The sequence below is a fragment of the Canis lupus genome, chromosome 2 (genome assembly GCF_003254725.2).
Source record: "Canis lupus dingo isolate Sandy chromosome 2, ASM325472v2, whole genome shotgun sequence".
Lineage (NCBI taxonomy): Eukaryota > Metazoa > Chordata > Mammalia > Carnivora > Canidae > Canis > Canis lupus.
Window position 1 is genome coordinate 11282233 of NC_064244.1, and position 19597 is coordinate 11301829.

The 19597-nt window shown below is 35.1% G+C and overlaps 1 protein-coding gene across 5 annotated transcripts in view; it reads right to left on the bottom strand.

The window, feature by feature from the left end:
• Window positions 1-19597, bottom strand: part of PLXDC2 (plexin domain containing 2) — a 510869-nt gene that overhangs the window by 197993 nt on the left and 293279 nt on the right. For all 5 annotated transcript variants that reach the window (XM_025464029.3, XM_049097150.1, XM_025464027.3 and 2 more), the window contains one exon: window positions 17000-17069. In XM_025464029.3, the coding sequence (XP_025319814.1) occupies window positions 17000-17069 (70 nt within the window). The remainder of the gene's footprint in view (window positions 1-16999; window positions 17070-19597) is intronic.

Here is a 19597-nt window from a genome sequence, read left to right on the forward strand (position 1 = left end):
TCTCATGACCATTTGTATGGTAGGTGCTACTGAAATAGCCAGTTTACAGATGAAAAAACTAAGAAAAGAAGGCACAAAACTTTTAATTGCAGTGGCAGGACTTGAACCGAAGGCATATCACTCTACAAAGCTTGCATCACTAATCAATGATGCCTATCAGGTGGTAAACATGAGCAGTCCACTTTAAGTGGACATAGTATATATATATATATAGTTTAAGTATACATAGTATACCTGTACAGGTATATTGTATATGTCCACCTCTCTTGGGGACAGAGATGATGCATTTTAGATAGTTTCATCAATAATGTCCAGCATTGCTCCTTGCTATTTACAAGGGAAATGAAAGCAAAAGAGGTAGGAAAAAATAGCTAGTATTAACAAGAGGCTCACTAAAATGTTGAACCTCGATATTTCTTTTCAACCCAGAAAAAGATTTCATTGACTCATAATTTCACTTTCTTCTTAAACCGAAGTCTATAAATTCTCATTTGCCTTGGGATTTCTGACTGAAAATGAATTTAATAAATATTGGAAACATTTAGCTCCTTCATTGCAGCTATATAAAGTAAGCCTTGGCTCAGGAAGTGCTGCAAAAGGAGAAATCCTTAATTTGCACTTAGGGACGACTTGTCAGAAACAGAGTTAAAGTAGATTTGAAACACTTCCAGACAGCCTAGGTCCTTAGTGCTAAAAAGTATTCAAATTTTCTGTCTTTGACCCATTGCTGTTTAGATATTTTTTTTAATTAAAAAAAAACAAATAATGATTTACAGAGCCTATACTATGTGGATTTATATATTCCATTTATTTTTTTTTAATAATAAATTTATTTTTTATTGGTGTTCAATTTGCCAACATACAGAATAATACCCAGTGCTCATCCCGTCAAGTACCCCCCTTAGCGCCCAACACCCATCCACCCCCACTCCCTGCCCTCCTCCCCTTCCACCACCCCTAGTTCGTTTCCCAGAGTTAGGAGTCTTTATTCCATTTCTTTCATTCTGTACAGGCTAATATGTGCTTCATTAGCATTCAAGTTAAGGCACAAGAAGTGTGGTATGAGGGCAGCCCAGGTGGCTCAGCGGTTTAGCGTCACCTTCAGCCCAGGGCCTGATCCTGGAGACTCGGGATCCAGTCCCACATCAGGTTCCCTGCATGGATCCTGCTTCTCCCTCTGCCTGTGTCTCTGCCTCTGTCTCTGTGTCTCTCATGAATGAATAAATAAAATCTTAAAAAAAAAAAAGAAGGGTGGTATGATCAAATGCCATAATAAACATATCCTTGATTAAAAGTTCAGGGGGGCACCTGGGTGGCTCAGTCGTTTAAACATCCAACTGTTAATTTCGGCTCAGGTCATGATTTCAGGGTTGCATGATTAAGCCCCACATTGGGCTCTGTGTTCAGTGGGGGAGTCTGCTTGAGATTCTCTCTCCCTCTGCCCATCACCCCAGTTAAATAAACAAACAAACAAACAAAAAAATAAATCTTAAAAAAAATACTGATTCAGGAATATGTCAGAGGTCGTAGAGAAATCATTAACATAAAGGTCTAATGAAACAAACACAGGTCATGGAAGCCAAGTCCAGTAACAGAAATGCTGCTTCTAGATGTAAACTACTTATTTTTGTTTTAAAGCACACTGCAAATATGCTGCCCTGAGTTTTAAATGATCTACTTTATTAGGTTAAGAAATTACTTTCTCATTGTTACCAAGTGGCTCTTCATCAGGGATAGTGTGTCCAACTGCCAAATGTCAAGGTCTAGACACTTATACTGGATCTATTAGAGGAAGAAAAATCACTTACAGTTAGAAAGTCCCTGTGAAGGCATGATCATTCTAAGTTTTACATACAAGCTCAAAACACAAATATCTCACTGGATAATATCGATGTTTATCAGCTTGAAGCTACTCTCTGAGTAAGGCAAATGGAATGAAAATAATGGATTGTCTTTTACTACATGGAAACATTCGCAAAAATTTTAAACATGATCCATCCAGCAAACCAAACCTTTTTGTGTTGTGTTTATTGTAAATAAGTTACCTCAAATATTCTCTGAGTAGGTTTTCAATATCTTCAAGCTCAATAGTATACATGGAAACATCTTTTTCAAATCAAAGCATGGGGGTTGGAGTGGAGACTACAATCTAATAGGTGGTTTCCAGATAGAATGCTGGGGTTCATGCTGGCCCAAATAGGCCAGGACAAAAGGAAGCAAGTTTGACTTGCATAGGAAAGGATGGACTATGCACATAAACCAACAGATTGGTATGTCATAAAATCACAATCCCCACAACAATATTTTTGATATTTTTTTGTTCTTATTTCTGCCTTTCCAAAACCGAGACTCACAAAATTCCTTCTTTGTTGTGAATTTATACCTTATCCTTTAAAAGTTAGAAGAAATGTTGTTTTTAGATGCCCTTTTGCCTTACACTTAGGGTACAAAAGCCTCTCTCATATAGAACACTTTAATCTTAGAAAAGCTATTGCTCGTAATTTAAGTCAAGTAGAAGTGGCACAACCGTTATTCAGACTAGCATTTACATCACTTCTCTGCCTACAGCATTGGTGTACTGCTAGCTCGATTTTTCAAGGAGATACTTGCAAATGTTGTTCACTTTCAGAATGAGTTATCTGAATGAGGTGGTTGTAACAGATACATTCTCATTGAATCCTATCCTTGAAAGAAGGGAAAGATAAAGTCTTCTCTGCTATCCCCTTTCTGAAATCTTCTCCACACAGCATATGAGTATAGTGCTAATTTGAAGAGGCCATCCAAAATTCTCATTTGCACCACACTCAGAGGAGACTGTCAACATATGCTTTGCTATGAGTTGGGCAAATGCTAATGAGACTACGCAGAAATACCTTATTTCCTAAAGAAAACAACTTGAAAAATAATGTGTAGGTGGGAATAAATCATATTATAGAGCACAGACTTTGGGAAAAGTGAATGAAAGACATCAGACTTTAACTATCTCTACATTCTACCAGACCACAAAAAAGGAAGAACAAGTACATGTCCCCAGTGAGAAACTCTGAAGGACAGACACAAAATAGAGGTGACATTGAAACTTGTAAGGGCAATTCTGTGCTCTGTAGTTTAAATCCTGACCTGTCAAACTATTTTAAGAAAGTAATTAGATCTGCTATCTAGGGATGAGTAGTGACTTTTTTTCCCCTCTGTTTATAGGCAGCTATAGTTGAATTTATGCCTAAAATCTCTAATTGCTTTCTCTATGGTGAAAATAGAAAGATTTTTATAAGTTTGTTTTTACTAGGGAGTCTCCACTGACCAGATGTTACATAAAGGCATTGAGTTTCTTAAAATGTGTTTTGTCCCCTTAGCAAGCACAATAAACACAAGAATCACCCTGAGGAATTCATGAAGCTCAGACTCTGGGTCCTGCTGCCACAAAGTCTAATCTAGTAGCGAATATGGGTACCTAGAGGTGGGCCGAGATGGGGCTTTTATTCTCCAACACCCACAACAGCTTTGCCTTGTCTCCCCAGCAAAATGAGAATTAATTAAAATAAAAACCTTACATGCATTTTGAAATGTGAAATGTAATAAAATTTTTCTATTTTTTAATTAAAATGAAACAGAATCTGCAAAAACCGTGAGCATGCTCTGAAATCTCAGCTTAAAGACCCTTTACTTGGTTCATTCCTCCCATAGGCAGGTAGCTGATGCTTCGCCCCTCCCACATAGGAATTCTGCATCGGCCCATGTAAGCAGGTCTGGTGCAGGGCCCAGATATCCACATTTATAAGAAACCTCCAGGTAATTCTGAGGCAGTCTGTTACTCATTCTAACGTTTTATCAGTTCAGTGGCAGCCACCTGCCAAGCATGAAATGTTGAAAAGCACTGTTGCAGTTCAGTTTATGAAAATAAGATTAAAAAAAAAACAAACAGAATTGGATAGCAGCTTCCCTCCCTCCCCCAATAGGTGAGAGCTTGGTACTAATGATGCCAAGCTGCATGAGAAATGTTGTAGGACCAACAATTGTACAAACAACCTATCATCTCTTGAGGAAAAAGAAATGTGTGCTTTTGTCTTTGACCATAAAGGTGTGCCATCTATATGTGTATAGAAAAGGCAAGTAATTTAAAGATTCTGTGTGTACATAGAACAGACAAGTTATTTCTTGGCCACTGAAATAAGGAAAGCCACTTGGACAATATTTAAAAAGCCATATATTTCTCAATAGTGATAGTTCCACAGACACAGAACTGATGTAATTCCTTACTTCTATCATTGTTTTTCTTAGCACCTTCGGTAGCCAGTCCTGAAATCTTCCCTTGTACACATTCTTTTTTTTTTTTTTTTTTTTGCTGATTCTTTCTTTCTTTCTTTCTTTCTTTCTTTCTTTCTTTCTTTCTTTCTTTCTCTTTCTTTCTTTCTTTCTTTCTTTCTTTCTTTCTTTCTTTCTTTCTTTCTTCATTCATTCATGAGAGACACAGAGAGAGAAGCAGAGAAGAGACACAGGCAGAGGGAGAAGCAGGCTCCTCATGGGGAGCCTGATGCAGGACTCGATCCCAGGACCCCAGGATCATGACCAGACCCAAGGCAGACGCTCAACCCTGAGTCACCCAGGTTTCCGCCTTGTACACATTCTTGACCACATACTAGATGGGGGTAGTTGCCAGCTATCCCATCAGGCCAGTCTTTCCTTCTGTGCAGCAGCGTATCTACTGAAGGCAGCCAACAGCTATCCACTGTCCTGTATGACTATCCTTTTTGAGAAATCTTGTGGTTTGGAACTCATCCCTTCTGGCCTGTAACTAGTCCCTGACCCTATGCCTTCACTGAGAAGCAGCCATCTACCCACCTTCCACAGTGTCTTGGTAAATCAGAATGACTCTCTGCTTTGGCTTCATGCACATATTACTGTCCCTTCTCATCCTGCCACCCTGAAGCAGCCAGTCCTGAAACTCAGCCAGGCTTCTGCCTCTCAGAGGCTGGCTCTCAATTCTTATAGTTTGGCTAAAAGACAGGTTACTCAGAATTAGGACACTGCCAAGAACTTAAGTATCACATTGTTCCAGAAAATCTGTATTTCTGGAGTTGGCTCCTACTAAGCTTGAAGCTCAAAGTCACTAAGCCCTTTGGACATCTGTATTAGTTGGCTCAGGCTGCCATAAAAAATACCATAGACTGGGTGGCTTATACAACAGAAATTAATTTTCTCATAGTTCTGGAGGCTGGAAAGTCCAAGATTAAGGTTCCAGCGGGTTTGATTTCTGTGAGGGTTTTTTTCCTGGCTTGTGGACAGCCACTTTCTCACAAAGTCTTCACATAGTCTTTCCTCTGAATGTCCCCAGGGAGAGAATGAGCTTTCTGGTGTCTCTTCCTATAAGGGCACTAATGTCATTGGACCAGGACCCTCGGTAATGACCTCACTTAATTACTTCCTTAGGGACCCATCTCCATACAGAGCCACGGTGGGGGTTAGAGCTTCAACACAGAAATATGGGGGGACACAGATATTCAGTGCATAACAACATCCTGAAATAAAAATGTGCGGGGCCACAGAAAGAACTCCACCAGTTCTGGCCTTACTAATTTCCAATTCACTTCCCCTTCCTCATTGGTCTGCTCCCCAAACTCCAGTGCTTCTTGGTACCAAATCTGCAAGGCTTATGATAACAGATGCAAACTATTTACATTTACTTATTTCTTCTTAGAAAGTACACAGAATTTGTTTTCAGTTTCTAATTATTACAGTGTTAACCAAATAGTTGCTAATAACATAAAAATGCGTTGATTAGTTAGATTGAGATATCTAATAGTCTTAATATCACAATAACACATAAATCAAAAATCACTAAAATTCTTTCTGCTCTCCTTTCACTGCCATATTCAACAATTTGATATTAACTCAGGTTTATTCTGAGATATTAAAAGAGTTGTAGTTTCTATATTTTAGGATGGCATTGATAAATCCTTTAACAATGAAAAAATATTCTTAGCAAAATGGCAATTTCATGAATAATTACCACTACCTGAAACTCTAAAACATAAGAAATTTTGAATTAAAATAATGAAAAACACTTTACACTGTATACTCTTTAATTTTTCATTTTGTTTGAGAGATACATGATTATACTACATGAAAAGAAATACATGCCCTGCACAAATTTTTACCTATAGTTTCTTACCAATAAGAATTTTAAATATCAGTGGTGTTTGAAAGGGTAATACGTGCACATAGTAATGATTTGAAATGCAAAATGATTGTGAAAATCATTCTCCTTTCGTATTCTTGGTCTCCAGCAATTCACTAATTCTCCTCTTTAAGGATAAGTACTATTAATAGTTTCTTGTATATCCTTCTAAATTTTCTACGCACTTTAAAGCATATATACATTCTTCCAAATCATTTCAGTGGTAGTTTATGTTTGTAAATATATACATGCCTACACATACATATATTGTGTGACACTTCTGCACTTTGCTTTTTTCTCTAAGTCATGGAGAATGATCTCATTCTGTTTAAAAATCCCATGGTATGCCATTCAATCATTTAGTTCATCTGTCCCTAACATAAACATTTTTATTGATAGATACTTAGGTTGTTTCCAATCTTTGGCAATATATGTCTTTATACATTAGTCCATTATGTGGGAGTGGACCTCCCATGACACATTTTTAAAAGTAGAAATGACGTTTTATGTTTTAGTATTACGTATTTCATATACGTTTTAGTTAAACGTATTTAGTTATACATTTTATATTTTAATAGATAACACCAGAAATGCTTAAGAGTACATTTTATCCATAGCCTAAGAAAACTTTTTGATTTATCTAACTTGATCTTTTAAAATCTTTTCAAGCCACATGAGTGGAAATAATATATCATTATAGTTTTAATTTGTATTTCTCTTACTTGAAGTAAGATTACATATTGTTCCTTGTTTAATAGCCACTTGTGATTCCTTTCTTCAAAATATTTTTTTATTTTGAAATAGGTTGTTTTTTAATTTTATTTATTTATTCGAGAGAGAGAGAGAGAGAGAGAGAGAGAGAGAGAGAGGGAGAGGGAGAAGCAGGCTCCATGCAGGGAGCCTGACGTGGGACTCGATTCCGGGTCTCCAGGATCATGCCCTGGGCCAAAGGAAGGTGCCAAACCGCTGAGCCACCCAGGGATCCCCTAAAATAGGTTTCAATTTAGAGAAAAGTTGGCTGTCATGTATGCTGCAAATATTTTTCTAGGTTTTCATTTCCTTTTTCTTAATTTTTGATGTTTAAATGCCATGCATTTTCAATATATGCAAATTTTAACATGCAGTTTTATTGATATTTTCTTTTATGGTTTCTGGGTTTTGTATTATTATTTTTTTAAAGGGAGGGAGAGAGTGATAGTGCATGAATGAGGAGGAGGAACAGAAAGGAAGAAGCAGAGGGAGGGAGAAGGAGGAGGAAAGAATCTCAAGTTGACTGTGCCCTGAGTACAGAGCCCAAAGTGGGGCTTGACCTCACTACCCTGAGATCATAACCTGAGCTGAAACCAAGAGTTAGATGCTTAACCGACTGAGCCACCCACAAGCCCCAGGGGTTTGTATTATTCTTAGTAAAAATATTTCCAATTCCAGGATTACAAAGTAATTTTCTCTAGTTTTCTTCCAGTGTATTTTATATTTATGATAGAAGAAATTAGCTTAATCCACATAATGTACTTCATATCCTATGGAAAATAAAACTTTTGCAATAGCATTATATATCAGTGGGACAAATATAAAAAATAGTGTTAAAATAAATTGGTAGTCATCTGTATTGAAAAGAAGTCAGACTCCTATTTACTTTTTATAACAATAAATACAAGGATTGAAATATGATCTTAATTTTCAACTTAACATTTGGAAACTTGGAAATAGAAAAATAACCACCATTGCAAAAAAAAAAAAAAAACACCTAGCATTGCTTTACTTTCCATTTTATTTGCATTTATTTATTTAAAATAAATACTATTATACATAATTAAAATTTTATATCTTGATGATCATCATAAGCATTCTTTACGTTAACACATCGTCATATAACGTTAATTTTTAGCTACATAATATCTTATAAGTCTTATTTTTTAAAACTGTATACACATTAGGAGTACTCAATAATTTCCAAATTATACAATCAGTTTTATTAGATTTTATCTGATGCTAAAAAAATAGCTTTAAAAATTTCTCCAAGATAATCTCTAATTATTGAGAACCAGAAAAGTAAAAACAGAGAATAGTAAACACTGCTTACAAGAGCACACTAGTGTAAAGTTTTGGGGATCAGCTGTGTTTTGAATGCATTTTGGAGGAATCTGATAAGTTACTTAAAGAATCACCAATTTAAAGAAAAAAAAAAAAAAAAAAGAAGAACCAGGAGGAAAAATAAAGTCCGAGCTGAGCTCAAAGACTAAAACTTTATAAATAGCAAACCCATAAATGGTAAATCATATGCTATTTATATTTTACTACAATTAAAAATGTTTAAAGAGTTTTTACTCTTTAACACTTATGTAATACTTATTTTTTGCAAATTCTAGATGTTCCAAATTCTTCTAATTTTCTATTTTTTTCTAGAGCAATCTAAAAGTGCTATGGATTCTCTCTGCAAGTTATTAACTAAAATGATGCTTGCTTTTTAAAGTAGCTGTGGAAATTGGCAATGAACCAATTAAAAAGTGTTTTTTTATCTTCTTTGCCTTCAGCAGAAACCTCTCATTTGAACAATAATCCAAGCAGATTAAATGAAAATATCTCTATAGCCCTCTAGCTAGTCACACCAACAATGTAATCTTAACCCATCAAACTCCATTAGAAATAGCCAAAAAAACATTTAGAATTATTATTTTTTAATATTATGTTTCAGCCTCAGAGCTGTATCAGTTGAAGTGAGAACAACATTTTGAGCTGTTTTCACATTACACCTACCGGGTTTCTATGAAGTATTAAAAAACAAGAAAAGATCCTGAAAATAATGGTTAGCATTGAAATAATGGATACACATAAAGAAATCTGTCTCCTTATTCAAAGGCAAAACATCACACATAAACTTAAGAAGACATATATTTAGTTTTGCATTTGTGGTTGGGTCTTCAATACATTTTCAAGTTGGATTATTTGCAATTTAGTGAATCTCAAGTCTATAAAAGGCAATCTGGATGCTGCTGGGGGGAATGTCCACCTCCCATCCCCATCAGTTAGCCATAACTAACTTTATGTTTTGATGACTTGTCCTTAAAATTCTTGTCATACAAAGGGTAGAATAGGAAGCATGATATGTGTGGTCTGCTGATTATAATAATGCCTCTTATCCAGCTGTAGCCTATGATACCACAATTAGAGAAACATTTCATGATTCTTCTGCCGTGTGTTGCAAAATTGCTAAATTTTGTGAGACATTCAGACAGTCAGAGTCATAGAATGTCAGCATTGGGAGGTCTTTAGAGGAGTGTCTGCACAGTAGTTAAAGATGACAGATCTGCCTATGCTGACAAAGAGGACATCCCAAGTCATCTAGACCCTTTATACCTCCCACTCATAAATGGGTGAGCCAGCCTTTAAAAGAAGTGGTTAGAGATAATGACAAATTAAGTCCCCAAACATTCTCTGAGATATGGATAATGTCATCAAATAATAGACAAACTATTTTAATAAGCAAGCACAGCTTTATGAAGTATTTTTGAAAAGGATAAAAGAGAAAAATTACATATATATAGAAGTATAGTAATAATATATGCTATTAATTAGCATTTTCTATGAAATAGGTATCAATAACAGATTACTAGTTAATTTAATCTTGAACAAAAGTCTTTCTGAGCTAAATACTTTTAGTATGCTATTTTATAGATTGAAAAATTAAGGTGCATGAGAGAAAGAAATTTGCTAAAGATTACAACAGCTATGCCTAGTTTGACTTATAAACCTATATATTTTGATCAAACCCATATTTGATTTGATTTAAGATATTTATCTTAAGCTAGATGCTAGACGCTTCTCCAAAAAAACTGAATTTCAATTGCTGGCTTCAGTAGGAGTTAAGAGAGCTTTTCTGAATTTATTCTTGAAATGGCTGGGGTCCAAAGTCAATCCTGCAGTGCTTAGTATGTATTCCCCGTCTTTTCCAGGATCGGACAATGTTAGACCAGCTGCTGTGAACTGCTACTTTATTAATTAGTTACCTAGACTCCCTTTGTTTTCAACTGAGTGATGTATTTGAGCATCTGTGCAATATTGTTATTTTTCTGAATTATTGATGAAGTGACTAGGACAGGATGCAAGCAAATTACTTGTTGCCAATGTTTCAAATAAAGCCTGGATCCCCAAGGGGATAAATGGTGCTTTCCAGAGGCAAATGTTCCTAGGTGAATGTCTAAGCACTAGCAATGGGTAGACTCCTCTGTGGCTGTCATGGCAAAGGAAGGTCCTAAATCTGGAGAATGTGCTTTTTTGTCTAGACTCTTCCCAGCTGATAAACATTCCCCATTCCTGTCCCCAATCATTACTTAACTACCATGCATTAATGGTCCTCTCCATTTTGTTTTTCTAGAATTTTCTATCTTTGTTCTGCCCATATTTCTGCTTCTCGTATTTTTCTTGCTCATTCCTATTGAATGGAGTCGATCTCCTGGATGGCCCCTCTCCCATTGTCTAATCTCTAACCACACTTACCCCCAGTCCCAAGGAGCCAGTGCTAAGGGAATGTGATGTGTCAATACACAAGAGAAATAAAGAGGCTTGTGAACATGCAGTTCCTAAAGGCACAATGAAAAGAAATGTAGCAATGTTGGTGAATCTGCTCAATTTACTTCTGGCCACTAGACAGTTTGGGGAATAGTCAATCATCTAGGAGGGGTGCTAAGAAAAACTCAGGTGTTCAGAGGTATTTCTCAGAGAATCATCTAGATATAACAAAGCAGATATCACAAAACAATATTATCTCTCTGTTCAGGAATCCTTGAGACCTTGTTTGTTACATTAAATTAGTGAACCAAATCAGATGGCTTTACTTATGTCCAGCATCTATCCCGTCACTACCTTCCCTTCATGCATCAGATATCAAGACACTCACAACTTGTTTTGTCTTAATAGTAATAATAATAATAATAGTCAAAGTAATTCAGTTCATTTTTTCACTAGATTCAGACAGTTGATGCATTCTGTTCTGTTCTATGAGGTTATACACTTGAAAGACAACGGGGTTGGTATTTATAAATCAATCATCATGAGTAATAACTAACTCTCTTCCACTGTTAAAAAGCCTTTTATAACTGTTATTAATCAAGTCTCTCTAAAGAGCATGAAATATTATTTGGGACTACAATTAAAACATTACTATTTGAAAGTGAGAACAAAAAAGAAGCTGGAAGATTTGCTAATATAATTCTGGAAAGTCCAATCAAAATAAAATGCACTACTTTTTTGTTTTAATCTCTCTTATTGGGGACTTAAAGTGAAAAAAAAACCCAAATGATTATAGACCAAATTTAGAGAATTACTCTAAATTTAAATTTAACCAAATTTAGCCAAAGAGTGATGGCTGTTTTTTTCTTGGGAGGGAAATGAGTGGATTAGAGACAGGGAAAGAAGGAAAACATATTTTACTTCTGTCTTTTGACTTTTCTAATGCCACACACTGATTTCTCGACCTTAAATACTGATTACTTAATGAACATTTTATATTTTATTAGTTACCATATGGCAAATGAAATAAAATAGATCTAAAATTCAACACCTTACATTTAATCAGTTCTATATGTCAATTATATAAAAAAAAACTAGAAAAAGAAAACAGAGATGTGTGAATAAAAGTGTTTTTATACTCTGAGAAAATATTCTAAACAGTTTTTTTTTAATTAAACATCTAATTAGAAAATCATGTAGAAGGGAAGGAGGGCAAATCCTTCATACACTCAAGGTGAGTAATGCATGTTGATCATTATCTTTTTAATTTATGTCAACTTTGATTCCTAATCTCATGCACAACTGCCTGCAATTCTACACACAATTTTAATTACAAACCAGCATCTTCCATACTTAAATCTGGGGCCAGAATTATCTGGATATTGTCATCCTTTCTCTTCCTCATTATTTAAAGTATCACTTACCATCCCCACCTTTTCTCTCATTGTAGTTATATGTACTCATGATGGGTTCATGAAAAAATTAACATTATAAGTGATGGCCACAGGAATTAAAACTCAAATCCTCATGCTTAAATCTACTTTTTTGAAACATTTAAAAGATCACCTTAGCAGCCTAATAATGAAAAAGAACCAATTAGGGTATTCATATAGCAAGAAAATGAAGGTAGTGTGATATGCAAAGAACACAGCTTAGTGGTGCCATTAATGGAAATAGTTTTATGAGATGCACAGAGTACTAGTTTTTTTAATGCCTGGAATATTTGTATTCTGAAGTATCTTTTAAATAAAAAGATAAATGAATGTTCTCAGATTCTGTTACCAGTGAACCAGAAAATAAGATGGTATTTCCAATTCATTTTGTGCATTATTTGTATGGATGATTGAAGCTTTTGAAGATTAAAATGCTTAACAAACATTCAGTTTTTATAATTTATAAATAAATGGCCAAATATTTACATTTTTAACTATAAACTTAAGTGTATTCATAATACAATGTGTATATTTAAATACAAAATGGGTCACAATAAATTATGTAGATGTCTTTTTAAAAACTATTTTCTGTTTTGAAATGGTGTTGATCTTAGCAGTAACACAAGACATCTTTGAGGTCACTTCAGTCGTAAAGAAATTTGTATCTATAAAGAAAAAGAGAAGAGGGATGGAGGCTAGATTTTAAGGAGGCATGTGAAATGGAAAAACAGTGTGGTAGGAATGGAGATTGTGGTTTCAAATATCCACTTTCACATTTCACTTTCTTTTCCCTAAATCCAATGTAAAAACAAGTTCAAGACAAATCTGTAGACACAGTCGAAGAGAACTGACAGTCAATAGAATATTCATTTCCGTTTCCCAGACACTCATGTGTCCCTACTTAAAAATCCCAGTCTCCAGTCTATTTATAATAGACTGCAGTCAACTTGATTTAATCTCACTTGTGATTTCTACTTTTCTCCCAAGCCATTCATGGTTAATAACATTTCAAGCTTTCTAATGTGATGAGCACTTGTCAGATGAGTCCATCTGCCTATCACACCTAGTCAATCACAGAAGAGATCCATCAAAAATCTGTTCCCAAGTCCCCTTTTAAGCTGTTCTTAGCTTTACTCACCACATCCTAACGGATCCTTTTGCCTAGAAACCTTTGCAACCACAATGATTGAAGAACTCAACAATGTGTTTTGCACTGGCTCCTTCTCTGTCTTCACTGTACCCAGCCTGGTTAAGATACTGCAGGCCATACGGAAACACTCAAAGCCTGGCTGCTAATGGCCTTCTTTGCATCCACTTCCCTCACCTTACCCCACCCTCCACTGCCAGCACAGGCCAGATCTGCTCTCTATTCAAAAATCCCTGATACCTGCTGGACATCATGCACATTTATAATGCTCAAGGTATTTTACATCACTCTTCCCATCTCCCCTCACTAGGCTTTAACTCCAACCCTCCATTCTGAATAAACAGATGTACTTGAAAGCTCTCCAGATATGTTCACTATAGGTTCAGCCCTGTCCCTTAGTTCAGCATCCAAAATCTCCTGTTCTTGATTGGCCCAACAGGAATGGTCTCCTCTTTCTGCTCCACCAGCATTTACAGTGAGCCTCTTACACTTGGTCATATACTCCTTCCTCTTCCTGGATTCTAAGCTCTAAAATAGGACCTATAATGTATTCTTCTTTGCATACAGAGAAATATCACATACTGTGCCTTTCACACAGTAGGGACTCACACTGATTGAATAAATGAATGATAAAAGTGCAATCAGGATATTTATTTAGTTGAAAACTTTTACAGGAGATTTTGGCTTCATTTTGATGGAGCTCAGGTAAATGTCTAAATTATCTCAGCTGTACCTCTCTAAACAGGCTAACGGATTTATATATGCAAGTTCCATGCTAGTATATTTTAAGTAGAGAAAAAAAGTTTCTTTATATTAGTGTTTTCTTCAAAGAAGATAGAGATCATTCAAGACCCCAGACTTTTCACTTATTTTGAGGATCTTTTCAAAGGAAAGTGGCACTTTGAAGCAGTAAGGATGGTATAGGTATTTGGGTTTTTTTCCTACCAACTCAGCTAAGTAAAATCTTAGTCATATTGGCTGAATCACTGACATGACTTTTAAGGATAAAACAATTTGAGAAGGTGAATATCAAAGGTGCTCATATTTTTACCACTCTATGTATAGATTTTGAACAAATGTGATTAATAATTCACTTTTTAAAATTCAGTGGAACACATAACCTAAATGTCAGAAAATATGCCTAATGTCCATATTATAAAAAAACATGGTTATAACATACTTTAAAGTTGCTAAGACACACAATGTAATTCATGGTGTCAGGGGCAATCTTTCAATTTTACCTTTTTCTTTTTTCTCTCAATCCTTCAACACATTAACCCAATGGTTATTAAATGCCATGTAATATACTAGCACAGAAATACACAGAACTCAAAAGACGTGGTCCTTGTTGTATGAATTTTGTTTATGGTTAGTCCCATAAAAAAAGGTTTTATATATTTATTTGATAGAAAGAGGGAAAGGAAAGGGCAGATGGGGAGGGAGAGGGACAAGCGGAATCCATGCAGAGCACAGAGCCCAACCCGGGGCCTTGATCTCACAAGCCTGAGATGAGGACCTGGGCTGAAACCAAGAGTCAGATGCTTAACCAGCTGAGCCACCCAGGTGCCCCATATTAAGTCCTTTCTTTACATAAAATTTAGTAGTTTCAGAACTGAAGCCATTGGCATTAAAACCACCTCTTCCGCTTGAGTTTATAATTTTGGCTGACAGCATCATTTCTCTGTTTGAAGCCACAGAACTGCCAGGGCCCTCCATATGTGTCACACAAATTATTGCAATATTCTTCCAATTATATGTACTAACCCTAGTCTTTTCATACTTGAAAGCATTACACAAATGTCTGGATTCAGTTTCTTAAACTCATCACTTAGCTAGTTAAGGACTAATGACTCTAACTCTTGAGGCAGTATATAAGATTGTCTCAATCTACTTTTCTCATCTTATTATGACTTTTTTTTTTTTTGTAAACCTACCTCCAGCTTCACTCAAACTCAATTATTTGCTATCCAAATATACCTTACCCTTTTCTCCTGTGTATCTACTCTAGAAATGACTCTTCCTTCTCTATACAACCACAGAAATTGAAATGTCCTTCAAGAAAGATCTTCAACAATAATTTCTCTATAAAGTCTTATAAGATTTTCACAGATGTCTGAGCTTTATAATCCCTGGAAATCCATACTTCATGATTTGTATTTTTTTTTACATTTTTGTAAATTTAAATCCAATTTGCCAACATATAACACCCAGTGCTCATCCCATCAAGTGCCCTCCTCATTGCCTGTCACCCAGTTACCCCATCTCCCCCACCCACCTTCCCTTCCATGCAACCTTTTGTTTGCTTCCCAGAGTTAGGAGTCTCTCCTGGTTTATCTCTCTCTCTGATTTTTCCCACTCAGTTTCCCTCCTTTCCCTTATAATCCCTTTCGCTATTTCTTATATTCCACATATGAGTAGAACCATATGATGACTGTCCTTCTCCAATTGACCTATTTCACTCAGTATAATACCCTCCAGTTCCATCCACATCGAAGCAAATGGTGGGTGTTCGTCTCTTTTGATGGCTGAGTAATATTCCATTGTGTGTGTATATGTATATATGTGTACATATATGTACATATATGCATACACATATGTATGTATATATATGTATACACACACATTATATATATATATATATATATATATGACATCTTCTTTATCCATTCATTTGTATTTTCTAAGGAACTCTCACATTTTGCTTCATTCTAATATCAAGTAAGCTACATAATCCCAAGGCAGAGGTAGCTTTGTCATTCATTGCTCAGAGTAGGTACTCAAAAACTACTATTAGCTTATTGATATTTACCATTACAAATCTTTTTCTGAATCCTACATATCTGCTAAGTCTCAGATTAAAATAGGAGCAGTAGTGATCCACATTACTCCCCAACCATTTGGAAGACCAATTAATAAAACTCAGTGAAGAAGGGGGACTCTGGTCTATGGTGCTTTAGGCATGGGCACTTTGTGGACTTCCTCCCACCTCTGGATTTCTTTTAACTTAATTCTTTACTTATGCTTCCATTTTTAAGTTTTTCTTTCAGAATACAGGGATATTCTTTGGCTTTTTGCTTATCGCTGGTAGTAGCACTCAAGGATTACCTTTTTCTCACTTCTGGGATGTGGTATAAAGAACAATAATTGCCTTTCTAGGGTATTGCTAATCTTGAAACTAACCCCCAAAAGTTGTGCAGAAAAATAAAACCAAAAGATTCCAAACTGAATCTATTTATTTTTAAAATTCAAATGAGTTGCCAGTCAATGTAGGTAGCATTAAAGAGATGGGGGGAGAACCCAAGTAATTAAAGCTAATATACAGGACGTGGTTTGTGTCTATATATTCAAATCAATCAATTATATACATTAAAAGAAAAGAAAAATACCACAACGACTTCCTTAAGCATATTTTTTGCTTTTTCTAGGTCCCTTCCCATTTACGAAGTCTTACCATGTTCCCAAAAATGAATTAAAGCATACAAGAAAAAAGAAGGAAAAAAAGTAGAAGGAAAACAGATGAATCTAAGCTGAAGATATTGAAACTACAATTTTTTTCTGCTGAAAATTTTTTCCAATAGCTATACTCTTTCTTAGATTTTATTTACACCCATGGCTTTGTGATAGAAGACAATGATTTTCTCAATAAATGTCCTTCCTGAATGTAAAGTAAATTAAAAATAATAGCTGTAGTGAAACTGTAGATTATTTAGGGTGAATGAGTAGAAAACCACTTACCCCCAGTTGCCACAGTGATTTCACGTAGGAAATGGCCATAAAATGGAAAATCAAAGGACAGATTCACTCTCTGCAAGGAACAACAACCAGAAAAGAAAATCAATAATGTGCATAACAGTAAATGTAAAATGAAAAGCTTTCCACTTAAAAAAATAATGATGCTTCTACTTGCACCATTGTTATTGCAGTTGCCTATTCAAACCTGAATCCTGGATGGTAATAAAGGATTTCTTGTTTTCTGGCAATTAAGTGTTTGAAGTATGTGAGAAGAAAAAAGTTGCACTGTTATGGTCTGTTGGTCTGTTCTTTGCTTACAAAAGGAAATCTGGAAGTTTCCACTATGATTCAAGCTACTGTCTCTAACATCACTATTGCCTTTCAGTTGTCCACTGAGAATCAGTTCAGTCATCATGGTGACCCATTTATTTTATAGTTCCTTTTAGCTTGATTAGTTTTCTCCAAAATAGTAGAGCATGTTATCTGTCAAGTTTGCTGGATAGAACATCAAAAAAAAAAATTTTATGCAATTATACATTTTTTTTTGTCTTCTGTACATACCATAATGAAAGGCAGTTTCATGGAACAAGATACTTTGTACCATGATCTAGACCTGCAGATATTTTTATTTTTGGTGTGATGAGTTCTCCAGATTTAGTATATTATGTTCACTTCCAAAAGCAGAGTTGAAGAATAAAAAATGCCGATTACTGGAGAAATACTTTTCCTTTGCATAGAAGAAAACTATGGAGAATTAAGAAGAAAGCTCATAAATTTCACCCCTCTTTTTTCTAGAAAAGGGGACTGCAGCTTTTTAATTTTATTTATATTTATTTTAATTCATTATATATTTATATTATTTATAAAATATATATTACTTATGCTTTTATGTATATTTATACATTAAATATATAATTTATACAATAAATATATATAATATACATAGTAAAATAAAAACAAAAGACATCAAAGCAAAACAAAAATCCTAGATTTTTCATAGTGAAGCAATATGAACCAGATATATTATTAGTCTAGAAGCAAGGAAAACAGTAAGTTATAACAAAGATGACCAACTGAAATAAAGGATCCTGAGGGAAACCAATTAGCTAGATTAGAGCCCCACAACACATACAAAATACCTACAGCAAAAGGGTTTTTTTTTTTTGTTAAAATTCAACAATCTCTATATTATAGCTCTCCCAATATACAAACTTAAAAAACTAAAGAAGTATACCTAGATTGAATTTTGCTCATTCCAATTTTGCAAATGATTGCTTTTTTTATATCCATCAGAGATTTCTACTGACTTATTTGGCATGAATTTAATGATTCAAAATTTACAGTAGCTTTCAATTAGTTTTGTGTTCCCTCCTTTTCAATGAAAGCTATATTTTCAGAAAGCGCTTATCACTATTTTTATTTTTTGCTGATTAATGGAAACAATAAAACCCTTTTCACTGCATTAACTGAAATGAGTGGTAACTAATAACCCTAAAATAAAAGGTTTGATGGCAAAATCACATATCTCACAAAATACATCAAAAGTAATTTTATAAAGGCCCTTGCTGTGTTGTGTTGCTATTCATCATTCTAATTTGTTTCCATATTCATGAGCAAATTGGTAAAATTTACCACCCTTTGGCATGCCAACTTCCAGAGTAGTTCAGTTGAAACATATATCACTAACAAACTTTATCAATTACTATCACAGATAAACCAGAAGAATATGACATTAGTTTCTCAGTCACCAAAAAATTTCAATATTTTTAGAAGACTGAGACACATAAATACATAAGTTAAAGACTTTTTTGAGACTTAAATAAGTTCTCAAAGAAAATTATTAGGAAGAGCAATATCAACAATTGAAAGGTTTTCCTGTGTAAATGACCAGTTTACCTTAGTTACCACCCTGAACTGATTCATTGACACTCATAAGGAATAGCACAGAAATTTGGAAAGATGCTACCTTCTCATAACTCATGGAATTCACCCATTTTTCTGTGGGTAAGAGTTCCCAAATGTAGGTCTCTAATAACTTCTTCATAGTGTCTTGGCTCTATTTTCCCTAGAATTCCTTCTCCATACTATCTAGCATATCACCACCCCCCTACCCCCCACACACACATACACACACACTTCAAATCATTCAATCTAGATTCCACGGTCTCTGGAATCATATTAAAATAGTTGCCATGAGTTCTAAGGCCCAACACTGACTGGCCTTTGGTACCTCACAGTTTTCCCTTCCCATGTCCTGTCCTAGCCAGTCTTATAGATCATCTTTTATTTCCTTGTAATTGCCACCATTAAGCCTTGGCTCTGGTACTGCTACATCATATCTTTTCTGTCACAGTCTCTAATCTTGGTTGGTCATGGCTTCCATATTCTCTCAGCCTTGGTTTACTTTGGTTGATACTCCAAACATCAATTATGACATAAAGATTTAGGGGCATAAGATTCAGATAATAACTGTATCAAATTGAAATTAACTCGCATCAGAATGATTAAGAATGGCCCAAGAGGAAATCTAGAATTGGAACCCAGGTTTTATGGACAACAAAGGTAATGGTCTTAATTACTGAGATTAAAACAAAGCGATGA